This window comes from Hippocampus bargibanti, linkage group LG03 (assembly GCF_051943395.1).
Source record: "Hippocampus bargibanti isolate YZ-2025 linkage group LG03, ASM5194339v1, whole genome shotgun sequence".
Lineage (NCBI taxonomy): Eukaryota > Metazoa > Chordata > Actinopteri > Syngnathiformes > Syngnathidae > Hippocampus > Hippocampus bargibanti.
In genome coordinates, this window is record NC_142736.1 from 11817999 (window position 1) to 11833591 (window position 15593).

Here is a 15593-nt window from a genome sequence, read left to right on the forward strand (position 1 = left end):
GGGACAGTAAGAATACAGGGTTAAAGTTCAAATAAATAGTAAAATGTTATTCAGTAAATAATAGATCCTGTGTTTTCTTTTTCTACTTCTTCCTTTGCTTTCTTCTTACTTTCACCACTTTGCAGATGTGAAATGTAAATCTCACCAATGCAAGACTAATAAATCCTAATCCAATAAATTATTTTGTTGGCAAATATAACATTTAGTTCGACTTTTCAGGGTGATTGTTGCTGCTTCATTTGGAGGCCGTGAATATTAAGCTTGATATTGATATGTCCCGATATAAATATTGTGCATGCAGTGTAAGGTCCGTACAGCCTGGTGAGTGCTCAGTCAACAGGCAGAGAGACCACAGCCAAAGTTTCCCACCTTTCTTTGACAAGACTTTCAGCTCAAACTTGACCTTTGAACTCCCCGCAATCACAGCATAGGTGTTGGCGTCATCCGGGGTAAGGTCTTTGATGGTAAGGGAATGCTTGCTTCCATTGGTTGTTATCTCGTATTTGCTGCTGCCGACAATATCTTTTGTGTTGCACTGCCATTTAACTTTAGCGTCAGACTTTTCGGTTTCTACTTCAAAGATCACCGAGGATCCCTCCTCTGCTTCCTGTGTCTTTGGCTTCTTGGTAAAGGCTGAAACTGAAACGACAAACTGGCATTAGGATCTTTTAATTGTAGACATCGACCTCTTTTATGAAATTGATTTTCTCAAATGAGCAACTTATAATTTTTTTTACTATGTAAAAACCAATAACTAAAAATAATTGTTCATGCTCTGGAGCCAGTGGAATGTTTTTGTTTTGGTTGGTGGGGGTGGTTGATGGGTCGCACTGTTGTTATATTTGTTGTTAGCCAACACATGATCATTTTAGGTTTTGTGACGAAGGTGAATGGGTTCTGTTCTTTTCCATAATCCGATTTCACACGGTCACTTGTGGCCAGACCCAATGAGTGTAAATATAGACTACATATGTTGTGGACTAATGAATGAATGTGGCTGGTTGACGTTTCACCACGCCCACAGGAATCACTGCAGTGGGATTATCTTGAATCTATTTTTGCACCTTTAGAGTCATTGAAATACTTGTGGACCCGTTTGTTTCTGAAGCTGGGAAGTATTTTTTCCAATCTGGGAGGACTCTTTGATAACCCCAATTATTTTATTTAAAATTCCTATGCAAGAACAGTCTAACCGCGTCTTCAACATCATCACTTTTTGACAGCTAATGTGGAAATGCAATATATATTCCATGAAGAGTCGATGATTAAAAATAACGAAAGACAAATATACAGTGTTGAACTGAGAAATGACTGGCTCGGTTTTTGATTGACTTCTCGCTGTCGTTTTTTTTCTTTGACTTGTGAGCGCAGACTTGACATACAAATACTGAATGGTGACAGTGACACTCAATAATTCTTCAAAAATGAGGCCCCATCTTATTTATTGTCACTCCCAATTTTAGTTTGCTGTCAAACTAAACAACAGACAAAAACAATTCCACTTTATATATTTGAAACCTTCTTTAAGGCCACTAGTTTAATCCTAATGCTTAATAACATTACGGTACAGTCCTATGAGTCCTTTTGGCATCAGAACACAAATGGTACAGCAACACATGTAGACACAATCCAACAGAGCCATATATTCTTCATCTTCTGAAAGTGCTGATGAGCTGAGAGGAGTGGAGACATTGCAATGAACAGTATCTCTACATGTTTGTCTTTTACTTTCCCCCGGAGTGATAGATGACCACATCAGAAAGGGCAACATATTGGTACTGTGCGATTAAAGAGAGAAAAAAGCAATTCAAGCATGTAATTATCGTACGGTATATTAGAATCAAATACAGCATAATCAATTGCTCATTAGAGTACCCAGATATTTTTTATATTCCTTTATGGAGGTGGGTAGGAGGTGGGAGGGGGGCAGAGGATTTGTGTTATATGATGAAGGGTGTTTCCACTCGCAGCAATTGAAAAGGATGATTTTAGCCGGTTCAAGTGAATTCAATTCATATTTAAAGGCACTACAGTATATTGAGCTTCTCCTTTTATTTTAAAATATATTAAATAAACATATGAAAAGCCTTTTAATGTAGGCCTACTCGGTTTCTGTGTTTAGGGGTTAATATTTCTCTTTTTTTCTTCCAGACAAGTAGAAAAAAACAATCCCTTTAAAGTATCAAATAAAAAGCAAATGTTACAACATTTTGTGGTAAACATTTATCCATTAAGACATGTTCTAGCAGTTTGACTGTGATTGAAGAGGCAGCACTCAGTCAGACTCTTTGTTCTTGGGTTTGCGTTTAGTCAGAGAGGAAATGTTCAAGTTCAGCAGTAACAGTTGTATGGTCTTAAGTGGGCTCCACCCAATTTAAAAAAGAAAACAAGAGGATATCAGCCACACACTCACTCGTTTTTTTGACTGGCTCAGGCATCTTCCTAAAGGATGTCCTCTCCTCCACGGGATGTCAGACTCTGCTGTCTGTCTTTTCCTTTTGCCTTTAATAGAACTGCCCCCACCGTGCAGCACCACCCCTCTCTCCAGACACCTTAATATGATGGCCAAAGAACAACAGCTGCCCCCACACGTCCCATCAAAGCTCACCACGTATGCAACGCACACATGCACATTCGCACGCACACATAGGCTATATTTCAACCATCATTTCCTCCAACACCTTGCCTGAATGACAGGCCTTACGATTGGGAGGGGTCGGGAGAGGGGGTCATGGATGTTCGGCACCAGTTAAATTTAGATTTAAAAAAAAGGGAAAGAAAGACAAAAGGATGGACACTGTCTCTGTGCTGTAGCTACAGAGAAATCTGAATAATCAGAAAACAAACATACTGTATTTTCAGGTATATAAGGCGCACCAGCAATGAATGGTGTATTCACTTCTTTTTACATTTAAAATGATCTTTGTAGGTCCTCAGCTATTTAGGGTCTTAATACCCATAATTTATTTCTATTTACCACTGCAATGCAAATCTATATGTTTACAATAAATTGTACAAAAAAGCCTCAGAGCCGAACAGGGAAATAATTGTTCTTTTTTATGTGGAAAATAAACACCACATTGTAAGATCTGATCAAACAGAAGTTCACCCCGCAAGGAACACAGTCTCTGATCCACAACACTAATAATAACAATCATCATAATAAAAATGCATTTAGTTTATAAGCAACTTTCAAAACTCTCAAGGACACTTTACAGTCACAGAATAGGTTTTTCTGAGCGTGAGCATCTGCAGCCAGACCCGCCAGCGTACACTCAATAGTACACCCGAAGTCCATGTTTTGCTGAAATTCTGACAACCCACTCTGCTGGCCTTTACACCAGTAACTTGGCCAGATTTTGGTTAATTAATGTATTTATTCAAATTACTGTCACACTGGGCAGCCTGGTAGTCGAGTGGTTAGCACGCTGGCTTCACAGTGCAGAGGTCGCCAGTTTACGTCCCCTTCCGGCCTCCCTGTGTGGAGTTTGTAGGTCAGCGTTGTCATGATCTGGTTGGCGACCAACGGGGGGGGCGCTTTCGGCCCCGCCTGCACCTGCACAGGTGCTGGTCGTCCCGATCAGATTGGCGACCAGTTGGTAGCGACGTCAGCCTTGCCTGCAGCCTCGCAGGTGCTGGTCATTTAATCACTGACACTTAAAAGGATACCCGGCACGACCATCCGGTGTCGGTTCATTGTTTGCTGCTTGTTTGCTGCATGCATTGTGTATGTGTTTGTTTAACCTTGGCGGACTTTTACTTTTGGTCTTCTTTTGCTACTTTGTATTTTTTTCCATTCAGATGATTTTGATGTTTTGCATTTTGTTCCTGCTGACCTTTATTTTAATACAATTTGTCAAACAACCTCCTGCTCCCTCCTGCCTGCTTTTTGGGATCCGCACCCGCCATCACCACCTCGCAAACCGTGACACGCGTGGGTTTTCTCCGGGTCCTCCGGTTTCCTCCCACATACCATAAACATGCATGGTAGGCAGACTGAACACTCCAAATTGTCACTAGGTGTGAGTATGAGAGCGAATGGTTTTGTTTGTCTCTGTGTGCCCTGCGATTGGCTGACAACCAGTTCAGGGTGTCCCCCTCGTAGTGCCCGAAGTTGGCTGGGATAGGCTCCAGCACCCTCCGCGACCCTAATGAGGAATAAGCGGCACAGAAAATGGATGGATGGACGGATACTGTCGTGCTAAAATCAGTTTTGCGAATGGTCCACTTCTATCTCAGAAATTAAATCCTGGCTTTCCCATAACTTTCTCAAGCTTAACAGTGAAGAAACTGAACTTCTCCTTGTCGGTACCAAATCCACCCTCCACAAAACTAACAGTTTCTCTCTCACCATTGACAGTTCAACCGTGTCCCCCTCCCCTCAGGTCAAGAGCCTGGGTGTCATCCTCAATAGCTCACTATCTTTTCACTCCCATATAAATAACATAACTCAGACTGCTTATTTCCACCTCCGTAATATTAACCGTCTCCGTCCCTCGCTCACCCCTCACTCTGCCGCTATCCTTATCCACAGTCTCGTCACCTCCCGCATCGATTATTGTAACTCACTTCTCTTCTGTGTCAATCAGAAATTTCTCCATAAAGTCCAACTCGTCCATTCTGGAATTCACTTCCACCCAACATCCGTAATATTGACTCCCACGGTATTTTCAAATCCCACCTCAAAACCCATCTGTTTAACATTGCTTTCAATGTCTAGTTCAATCTGCTATTTTATTATTTATCATTTTACTTATGGTTTTATTGTTATGTGCTTTGTTTTATTGTTTTTATTGTAAAGTGTCCTTCGGTGTTTTGAAACACCATAAAGGGGAGCTGTTTGCCCTTTGGGAAGGGTTATACAGCAGTACAGAATATTTGACATGATTTGGCAATTTTTTTCCCCCACAGTTTGTTTGGGGGACTCATGTTACACATGAACGATGCATAATCCAAGAAAATATGGTTAAAGCCCCATTTACATGGAGGACATTGTTCACCCACCTACAGCGTCATACGATGGCTACATTTGGTTGAGTACAATTGTTTGTGGAGGATGCCAAACAGACGCTGTGGATGGCATTTATTTATTTTTTATTAATGTAGTACTTTTTAATGAAATTGAGAGCAACAAACACCATGCAACACAACGAGCCACATGGTGATCGCCTCTGCGTCTGGCTTTTATGGCTTTGAATCTTGCCTCAAGCCTGATCGTGTGGCATTTGCATATTTTTGCCCCGCCTGAGTATTCAGACTTCATTCCACATTCCAAAACCATGCACATTAGGTTCAGTGGTTTCATAAATTAGAGGTGTTAATTCAAGTGGTTGGATCTTTGTTTGTGCCGTGCGGTTAACTGTCACCAGTTCAGGGTGTCACCCAGAGTCAGCTGCTTTTGGCTTCAGCTCATATATGAATGAGAAGAAGGAAAATAAATGCATGAATGGACAACAAACGCCAAAAAGTTTCACTTTTGTCTCATAGAATTATGTCTGCAATTTTCAAATTTTCAGTTTTTTTTGGGTCTCGACATGGTTGACTGGCAGCATGCGCTTTACTCCTGACACCATGAGACAGCAAGGAGTTTACAGTTGTTTCATGAAGATTTTTTCTTACATCCATCCATCTCCTACCACTTATCCGAAGTTGGGTCAGAGGGGAAGCAACTTTAGTAGGGAGACCTAGTCGTTCCTCTCCCCAGCCCTTTGTCAAATTGATATTATGTAATGCAACAATATGGGACTGATGGACGACAGGTGTCAAAGTCACGGCCCGAGGGCTAAATCTGGCTCGCCACATCTTTTTATTTGGCCCAAGCATGTCAAGCGACCACGAAATTTATGTTCTCTGTGCTGTCTTATTAAGAGTAATTTAAGCCAAACTGCCTAATGTGAAATGTGAGGTTCAAAGTTGTCCATATGTTTCTTCTCCATATTTTTTTGTGTTGACTGTGAGTGATCGTAGCTGTGGCTACATGTGTGGAGGCCATTCTATTCAAATTCATGATGTATTCCACTTGCTTGGTTGGTTGTCAGCCAAATGCAAAGATAGTGAATCTTTAGCGACACAAAACTATACAGTATATCGTTAGCCTTTAGCCTAATTGTAAAAAAAATATTTTCCTGTCATGATAGTGAGAAGAATCCACAAATAGGGAATAAATGCAACTGGACTTTTTTTGTTTGTTGATGTTTTTTTTAATTTTTTTTTAGGTTTAATAGGTCAGTTTTAATTGAAGAAAAGTAGGGCTGAATTCATGCAGTGTTCTTCAAAACAATTTTGTTCATCTGTTCTTTGTGTGTACCTTACAATAATCCTTATAAAATAATGTGACAGTCACACAGCGTTGTTTCATGATTGAAAAAAAATGTTTATTGCATTTTTGGTGTATTATACAAAGAAAAACCCACTTTGAACAAATATGTTGTTTTGGTGAATCAGGCCTGCAATGTCAAGTCTTTAAATAATAGGTTACATTGATCATATTGAAAGAACAGCCTTGTTTTCACATGGATACTTTCCTGGACACACACTTTGTGCTCCCGCTTTCCCATTTCCCTGACATGGGCGGCAGACACTGGCAAGACGTATCTTTATTGTATTTCTATGCTGTGGCAAATAAATGAGCTGTATAACATGTGTCAAAGTCAAGGCCCGGGGTCCAATTCTGGCCACCACATCATATTATTCGACCCGTGAAAGCAAATCAAACTTGTGAAATTCCATGATGCTTGCTAAAGTTGAAACCAAAATTTCAAATTGTCCCATGTAAACCACAATAACAGTCATTAATTTTCACTTCAAATTTGAAAACTATTCATTCATTAATTTCTTGTGTGCTCTGTATGTGATATGTGGAGGGAATGAAACATTCTAATGTTTTCCACAAATTCATAACGGCCCTCGAGAGGAAACTAACGACAATGTGGCCCGCGGCAAAAAATGAGTTTGACAACCGTGCTGTATAATCACAGCGTCAGCCAGTTTCCTCTGGATAGCTGTCATGCTTCTATGCAATTTACAAGAAGTGGTAACATTGAGTGTTACACCAGAAATCAAATACATGTATATCACTTGCGTTGTATCATTCAATCTTCGGTCTACATGTATGGCTTCCTCTCCAAATGCGTCTTCCCAAGGACCTCGTCACTAAACTGATAGGTCAGTTTCTTCTTGATCTTTTTGACCTCTCCAGTTTTACCATAGTTGCGCAAAGCCCGAGCCATCTTTTGATAGGTCATTTTTTTGCGGTTGCCCTTTTGGATTCCCCAGCGGTGCGCAAGAGCTTCTTTGTGTTTGGATGAAAACTGGAACATTCCTTTGTCTCTGTCCACCCACCAGATACTGTCCTTCATGTCGCCGTTCCGTAAAAGGTCCAGCAGGAATTGATACAAACGAATCTTCTTTTTGTTGCCTTTGGGAAACAACGAAAAAGTTGCACAATTACTAACTGCCACATGATGCAAGACTTTTTGAGTATGATCTCACTCAATCATTCCGAGACCGCGTTCATGACATTTGTATGCAGGAACAACATAGTAGCTGAAGAGAGTGTGACGAGGCAGGTGCGGTTGAGTAACACAATGTCAATTTAAAACCATTTTGGAATGTAGTGTGAAGTACATGCGTCACAATTTCAATGTCAATTGGCAGTTTTGCCGTAGTTAGTTTGCAATGCATCATGATTTGTTGTGTGACTTCTGAAATACACAACGAGTGTAAATACCAAAGCAACTCGTCAGCATTGAATAGAAATCCACCAAAATGTTCCAATATTGTGTCTCCACAAAAATTCACATACGGTGTAACTGAAATGTTTCCAATCGTTTGATGTGTGTTGGCTTAATGAGATCTCATTTGGTAGGCTTGTCACCCAACCAACAAGTCTTAAAACATGCCAAGTTATTTTCAGTTGTAAAAGCATCAAGTCAGTTAATTGCAGTGACATTTTCGCCAAAATGTTTTGAATAAGCCATGGGTGTTTTGACCTTTACTTTAAATTTTTGGGTTGAGCCGGCAGTTTGTCTCTTGTTTGTCCAGAAGAACTTTGAGTACTTGTACTACATGTACATGTGAGCAGCATCTGGTGTATTAATTGCAACACGTGATGACACAATTTTATTGCACCTTCTGCCCTCCAATGGACGAGCATTTGGTTGTTCTGTTTTCACTAGCACACAAATACTAATAAAGATATTTTTAATTATTACCTCTACTTCTGCGATACAAGATAAAAATGTGGTTTATATATATATATATATATATATATATATATATATATATATATATATATATATATATATATATATATATATATATATCCTCGTCTCACCCCCCATGGGTGGTGTCTGTCTCCCATTTTAGCTCGGGCCCTCTACCAGAAGCCAGGAAGCTTGAGGGTTCTGCGCAGTATCCGTGCTGTTCCCAGCACTGCGCTTTTCTGGACCGAGATATCCGATGTTGTTCCTGGGATCTGTTGCAACCACTCGTCGAGTTTGGGGGTCACTGCCCCGAGTGCTCCGACCACCACAGGCACGACTGTCACCTTTACCTTCCAGGCTCTCTCCAGCTCCTCTTTGAGCCCTTGGTATTTCTCGATTTTCTCATGTTCCTTCTTTCTGATGTTTCCATCACTCGGGACCGCTACATCCATGACAACGACTTTCCTTTGCCCTTTATCTATGACCACAATATCTGGTTGGTTGGCCATTACCATCTTGTCAGTCTGTATCTGGAAGTCCCACAGGATCTTTGCTCTGTCATTCTCTACTACCTTGGGAGGTGTTTCCCATTTTGACCTTGGGGTTTCCAGTCCATACTCCGCACAGATGTTTTTGTAGACTATGCCAGCCACCTGGTTATGGCGCTCCATGTAGGCTTTCCCTGCCAGCATCTTACACCCTGCAGTTATGTGATGGATTGTCTCAGGTGCCTCTTTGCACAACCTACACCTTGGGTCTTGTCTGGTGTGGTATATCCCTGCCTCTATGGCTCTGGTGTTCGTCTGATATATATATATATATATATATATATATATATATATATATATATATATATATATATATATATATATATATATATATATATATATATATCAGACGGATGGATGGATAGATTGGAATTAACTAAAATGGAGAAAATGTAAAGTGGTTAAAGGTTTACGCTAACCCCCTCCCAACAAACACGCTAACCCCCTCCCAACACACACAAAGTAACTGCTCAGTCTCCTGATTAGTCATTACAACAAGAAAAGAAGCAAAAAAAATCTGTTCTGAGACTAGTTTAGAAGTTTGGATGTAAGCAAAGAATTTGGGCAATTGTGAAATGTCGAGTGAGGTCAGCTCCTGTCACTTTACGAAACAAGAAACATGCGTGCTGTAGTCGGCAAATTACAATTCACCACAGAGAGCACCAAAAACACAGTCCCGATACAGTTACATTTCTCCCATTAGTCATGTCGTGGTAAACACATTTCAATTAGAACTCTCATAAATTAATTGGCCCCGAACTGACAATTAAAATGCCAAATGTTGATGAATCAAATGAGCTGAAAGACTAATCAACTCTGTGATATCTGCGGATGACGCATCAAGAATATTCTCAGGCTCATAATCCTCCTGTACTTATAGGGCAAGCTAACCCCCAAATTTTGTTGATGAGAATATGCCCTATGGGGCCATCCCAGTCTAAACTTTAAACTTTAACCAGATCAATATAAGGTTTATTGAACATGAATTAAGTAGCAAAATCTGTCCTCGGCGACAATCGGAATCAAAATGCCATGTTTGTGCTGTATGGAAGGTTCCTGTCAAGGAATTTCAGTAAATGACTCCCTGCGATGTTGAATGAGCTTTCTTACCCATATCTCCAGGTATGACATACGGCCCTTGATCTCGAAGACATTCCTCATCAGACACTTCCAGGGGGGGACTTTGACGTCCGTGCTCATCATCATCAGTGCTGTGCTGGGACACGTGTGTAGGATACACCGTCCGGGGGAAGAATGTTACCTTCAAAACAGGAGACCACGTCCCATCAGATCCCCCCGAAAAAAACAATGTGCCTTATTAAATGATATGCTGCCACAAAAGGATATGTTATAAATGTTTCCCAGAGGAATAGTCCAAAAAGAAAGCAATAAAAATATTTGCTTCACGTAATTTTTTTCAACCCTACACCCCCACCCCATTTTTCAGCACAGATCATTTTGCTTACACTTATATGCATTCCTAAGCATTTTAAGCTCTAGTGTCTTTAAGTGCGATGAAAAGTGTTTTCAAATTAAATGTATTATTATTATTATTATTATTATTATTATTATTATTATTATTATTATTATTATCATCATCCATTCCATCCATTTTTCTGTAACGCTTATTCCTCATTAGGGTCGCAGGGCATGCTGGAGCCTATCTCAGCTGTCTTCGGGCTCGAGGCGGGGGACACCCTGAATTGGTTGCCAGCCAATCGCAGGGCACACAAAGACGTACAACAGTCACTCTCACACTCACACCTTGGGACAATTTGGAGTGGTCAATCTGCCTGCCATGCATGTTTTTGGAGTGTGGGAGGAAACCGGAGGACCCGGAGAAAACCCACGCGGGTCCGGGGAGAAGATGCAAACTCCACACAGGGAGGCCGGACGGCCGGACCGGGACGCGAACCGGTGACCTCTGCACTGTGAAGCCGGTGTGCTAACCACTCGACTACCGGGCTGCTATTATTATTATTATTATTATTATTATTATTATTATTATTATTATTATTATTATTATTATTATTATTATTATTATTATTATTATTATTGTTGTTGTAGATGGGTGGCCCAGTAGTCAATTGGTTAGCACCACTGGTGATCTGTTTTTTTTTATGTGTTGTATACAAAAAATACACCTGATTAAAAAAAAACATAAAAGAGAAGTCATAACTAAGGCAGCCACTTAGCCTTTTATTGCTAAGCAACTGCCAGAAAATATTGGAGTTTCAATTTAATTGGCCTCATTTGTGTTTTAAATCTATATGTTCTCCCGGTATTTATTTCTGACCAAAAATCTATTGATTTTTAAAGTACTAGAAAATCCAATATTTGTTGTGTTGCTCTAAAATTAAAATGATACCCCACAACACCATGATTGAGCGACTTGAGGAAAGATTAAGAAAAGTAATGCCATTTGAGAGAAAACTTTCACGCATGTTTTAGTTTATATATTTGGAGGTGTATTCTTATAAGCACAATATTTTATTACATAAACATTCTTCGACATTTACAGAAATAATGACAATGATGAGGTTTCTTGTTCTTTAAAACAATACTTGTTTCATCAAATTACAAATAATTATACAAGAAAATATGAACTCAAGCATTTGTGTCGTCTTGCACTGACCACTATTGCAAGTAGTATTAACTGTATGTTAGTTGCGATGTAGAAAAACTAATTGCGATAACATTAAACGTTTCAAGCTTTTAGAAAACACAACGCTGATACTCCTAATTTTGTCACGGGATACTTTCTTTTAAATCATTTCCACAATGTCCTCTCAGAAGGAAACAAAGCAAGACAAAGAAAAAGAAAGTTTTGGTTTGTTTTTGGGATGTCAAAACGTTTTGTTTTAGAAAAACTTGGTCTTCTCGAAATGTTCTACGAAGTAGAACTTGTTTGTACTCAGAAACACTGAAACATTGGACGTTTGCATTCATTCTCTTCCAAGTTTTTTCTCTCATAGCATTTGTCCACAATAGAATTTCCCAGCGGATCTTTGTAACCAATATGAACGAGCACAAATCAGCAATGTTCATGAAGTATGACAGAAATACACAAAGAGGAGATCAATTTCCACCCTTATTGTTTATTTATTTATTTGTGTGTTTGTTTGTCTTTGTGTTTGTTTATTTATTTTTTGTTAATAATAATAATAATAATAATAATAATAATAATACATTTCATTTATAAACACCTTTTAAAACTTTCACTTTACAGTCACAGTTGAATTTTTTTATGCGGGTAAGCAGCGGCAGCCAGATGCGGGAGCTAGACGCGCAAGCACTCAATCCAGAAGTAACATATGAAACATGCATAAAATCTATCAATTATCCTGTTTCCAAAATATGTTCCATTGCCATCTCATGTACTCTTTGGTGCACCACACCGTGATAACACTGTTAATTCATCAGGTTTCTTGCTGGGAATATTTATCACCATTTTGAAAAGGCCTCAACTAAAACCATTAAGTGAAATTGAAATGTCGCTTGTAAAAACCCATGAAGTAAAACAAATTATTTAATTTAATTTCTCAATATAAATCGAAATCATAGGGTGTATAATGTTTCTCAACCAGAGACACCATTCCTATTTATTTATTAAGCCCTTTCACTCGAGTGTGTTCATGGGTCCCTTGTATTCCTTATATGATGACAATGTACCTTTTTGGATTTGGTGACAGAAGGACTTACTGGTTGCTGTAACATATGAGAATGTGCACCAAGATTCGGATCCATTAGAATTTCTGGTTCGTAGCGCATGGCCTCGTGTCGGATGAGACCGGGTGGGTGCAGAGACTGTACACTTTGCAGCTCTGTGAAACTTGTCTCTTGAAGGTTTTCAAACTCTGTCGGGTGTACATGACTGTGAGCGTGGTAGTCCCAGTGATCTAATTAGAGAACACAGTGAGACATGGGATGGCTGAGTAATAATAATAATAATAATAATAATAATAATAATAATAATAATAATAATAATAATAATAATAATAATAATAATAATAATAATACATTTTATTTATAAGCACCTTTCAAAACTCTCAAGGACACTTTACAGTAAAAATTGGAACGCTTTAAACACCAAGCTTTATTCCAACCAACAGTGCGATTTTCAAGGGAAAAGATAAAGTGAGAGACAAGAATGTTATATATCTCAATCTCGGAAATTAATCTTTTGAATCCTGGCGGAGTCAGGATTAGGTATCCTTTTTAAATACAGTATTTGATTCATAAAATGTGCAAGGCATATAAAATAATAACAATACCTCAGCATGTTCATTGTATGACACAAATATATACACAAATGATAATGGAGACTTATTTGCTGTTCACGTCATTAAGTATGTTTAGGTGAAATATTCAAAACTATTTCAACCAACAGAAAGTCAACAAAACCCCAAGGGGCAATCTTTTTTTGTGTCCGTATGTGCAGCAACGCGAAAAATAGCATCTGTTTCCTGTGTTCTTAAGATGCACGCATCATATTGCCCTCATGTACAACAGAAAAAAAAAATCTTCAAAAATGTACATTTTTCCCCATGATTAATATTCAAGCACATATATACAAACATTTCGGTTAAAATTCCAGAACAAATACAATCTTACTTTGTAAAAATGTCTAAATAAAAGTCATAAAATCCAGGAGTAAAACTGACCTGGCTCTGTATCCAGAACATATGGATTATAATAATCCAGAATTTGATGTCTGTAGATCTCCGGATCATACATTTCTTCTGAGGACTAGAAGGGGACATTTAAATAGAACACAGTCAGGTGTGAAAGCCATCGGTTATACACATCCGAAACTACAACCTTTATTTGTAGAAAGCATATTAAAATCTTCATCTCGCATATTTATCACACCTTTACAAACTTTTATTTCATCAGAAAAATAATATCTATATACAACATACAGTATATATTTAATTTGATAAAGTATAAATCCGGATTTCTACTTTGTTTATTTGCCACCGTTATTCTGAAAATCTCAAGAACTTTGGAGGTCCATTTTCATGTTGCGTGTAGTGAATGGAGCTGTTTGAGTTAACATCCTCTACATAAAAGAAGTAAAACTTGTGGTAATTCTTCAAATATGAGATGACTACTCTTACATTTGTAGTTAAAAATATCGATGTTCAAAAAATAGTTTGTAGCTATTCTCTACTAACAATATGTATGTTCGTTTTGGAAGACAATTAAAAGAAAACATATGTTATACTTACAGGTGTAATGAGATAACTCTCCATTCTGTAGGGATGCAACATGGGGGCTCCTTCGCCACCAAGTGGGCTCAGACACCTTGCAGACCTAACGCGCTCGCAACCTTTCAAAACTTTTGCAGCACCATTGCACAATGTTTCAAAATTTCCTCTCATTTAACGATAACCAAAACATGTCCCTCTGTCGCCCTTCTTTTTGTCATCTACAATTGTGAGCCCAGCCACTCCAAGAGGCCTTCAATTGGATCAAATACAAATAGAAAATAAGCGAAGGCTCACACTTCGTCCTTGAAGTTCTGTAAATTGGTCTGGGTGGGAGCGAGAGAGTGTGTCTACTTCTTTACGGGAGCACGCAGAACTTCACATTTATCAGCGGCTGTATATTGCCACGCACCTCCCTTGGTGGCCAATCATCAGTGTCCATTCACGGGACACTTAACCCACCGCGAAAATGATCAATGTCAGATGTAACAGCGTAGAGATTTGGTTCCTTTGTGAATTAAACCTTTTCTCTTTCGATACATTGAATGTACGATTACTGTTAAAGTGTACTCATATGTCCCGTATGATTTCCACACTTGAATTGCTCAGTTATCAAATGGCATCTTCTTTGAAAAACGGACTACAGTGTGTGAGTGATTTGATCATGTCGCTTCTACACAGGCTATAATATTTTTTCCCAGTTGAAACATAATCAAAAATGAACAATAAAACAAGAAACCAGCAATTAAGCTGCACCCAATCAGTATACATTAAACCCATATCTCATTCTTCAGCCTTCATCCCTACAAACTACATTTTCACCCATATAATCTCACACATACCCGCACATGACTGGAAGATAAGATGAAGCGACAGTATCAGTTTTGGAGGTTCTGATTATCACAAAGGAGATACGGCAGTTTCAGAAAATGCAAAAGGGGGATATAACCCCTGCTCGCTACCTCCTTTTAACAAAGAAACATACATATGCACCTTGGTTTGTGAGGATGTTTTCCCGAAGGACTGATAACCACTTTTGTTTACTCATGGGCAACTAATAAATGGAGGTTTGCTGTGCAGTCCACAATTCTGCTGTTTTAATTAGTGTACTATTTGTTTTGTATTGGCTTTTTGTATTTTTGTATTGTTTTGTATTGGCAACCTCTCTGAAATGACGTCTGCACAGTTTAGTTCCTTCTGGCTACCTTCAAATTGATATGCTTCAAGCTTTTGCAGTAAAGCTTTTGGTTTGGTTTACTGTTGATGATTTTCCATGAATATATATATATATATATATATATATATATATATATATATATATATATATATATATATATATATATATATATATATATATATATATATATATATATATATATATATATATATATATTTTCTTCTTATACCTCATCTGGGAACTGATAATAGCGACATTATTGCTCATAGTTATAACTCTGGTCTGTCCATGACTAACTAAAATTCATAACCATTAAAAAAAGGAACATTGATTTTAACCCTTTCATGCACTCTGTACCATGGTTATGTGATAAACTGTCCCTTAAAGGGTTAAAATACCAAGATGGTGATTCTTAGTGATTTGTAGTTTGTTCAAATGGCTGAAATACTTTCAT

The 15593-nt window shown here is 38.5% G+C and overlaps 2 protein-coding genes across 2 annotated transcripts in view; both read right to left on the reverse strand.

Moving 5' to 3' along the window:
• Positions 1-2563, reverse strand: part of mybpc3 (myosin binding protein C3) — a 30454-nt gene extending 27891 nt beyond the window's left edge. Inside the window, exons 1-2 of the mRNA XM_088991972.1 lie at positions 2414-2563; positions 370-639 (exon numbers count right to left, since the gene is read on the reverse strand). Coding sequence (XP_088848098.1) covers positions 370-639; positions 2414-2438 — 295 coding nt within the window. The 5' untranslated portion in view covers positions 2439-2563. The remainder of the gene's footprint in view (positions 1-369; positions 640-2413) is intronic.
• A 3786-nt stretch (positions 2564-6349) lies between these two features.
• spi1b (Spi-1 proto-oncogene b) lies at positions 6350-15105 on the reverse strand. The gene is made up of 5 exons (XM_088991973.1): positions 13984-15105; positions 13417-13501; positions 12455-12651; positions 9863-10013; positions 6350-7417 (listed from the first exon to the last, which is right to left on the reverse strand). The coding sequence occupies exons 1-5, from the start codon at positions 14134-14136 to the stop codon at positions 7104-7106; spliced, it is 900 nt and encodes a 299-aa protein (XP_088848099.1). The 5' UTR covers positions 14137-15105; the 3' UTR covers positions 6350-7103.
• Between the last annotated feature and the right edge of the window lie 488 nt (positions 15106-15593).

Bases quoted from the DNA above. Each gene is read 5' to 3' on its own strand.
- spi1b (XM_088991973.1), bottom strand. From the start codon at position 14,136: ATGAGAGGAAATTTTGAAACATTGTGCAATGGTGCTGCAAAAGTTTTG. The intron at 10,014-12,454 runs GTAAGTCCTTCT...CCTGTTTTGAAG, and splicing joins CTCATATGTTACAGCAACCA to GTAACATTCTTCCCCCGGAC. The intron at 7,418-9,862 runs GTAAGAAAGCTC...TGTTTCCCAAAG, and splicing joins TGTCATACCTGGAGATATGG to GCAACAAAAAGAAGATTCGT.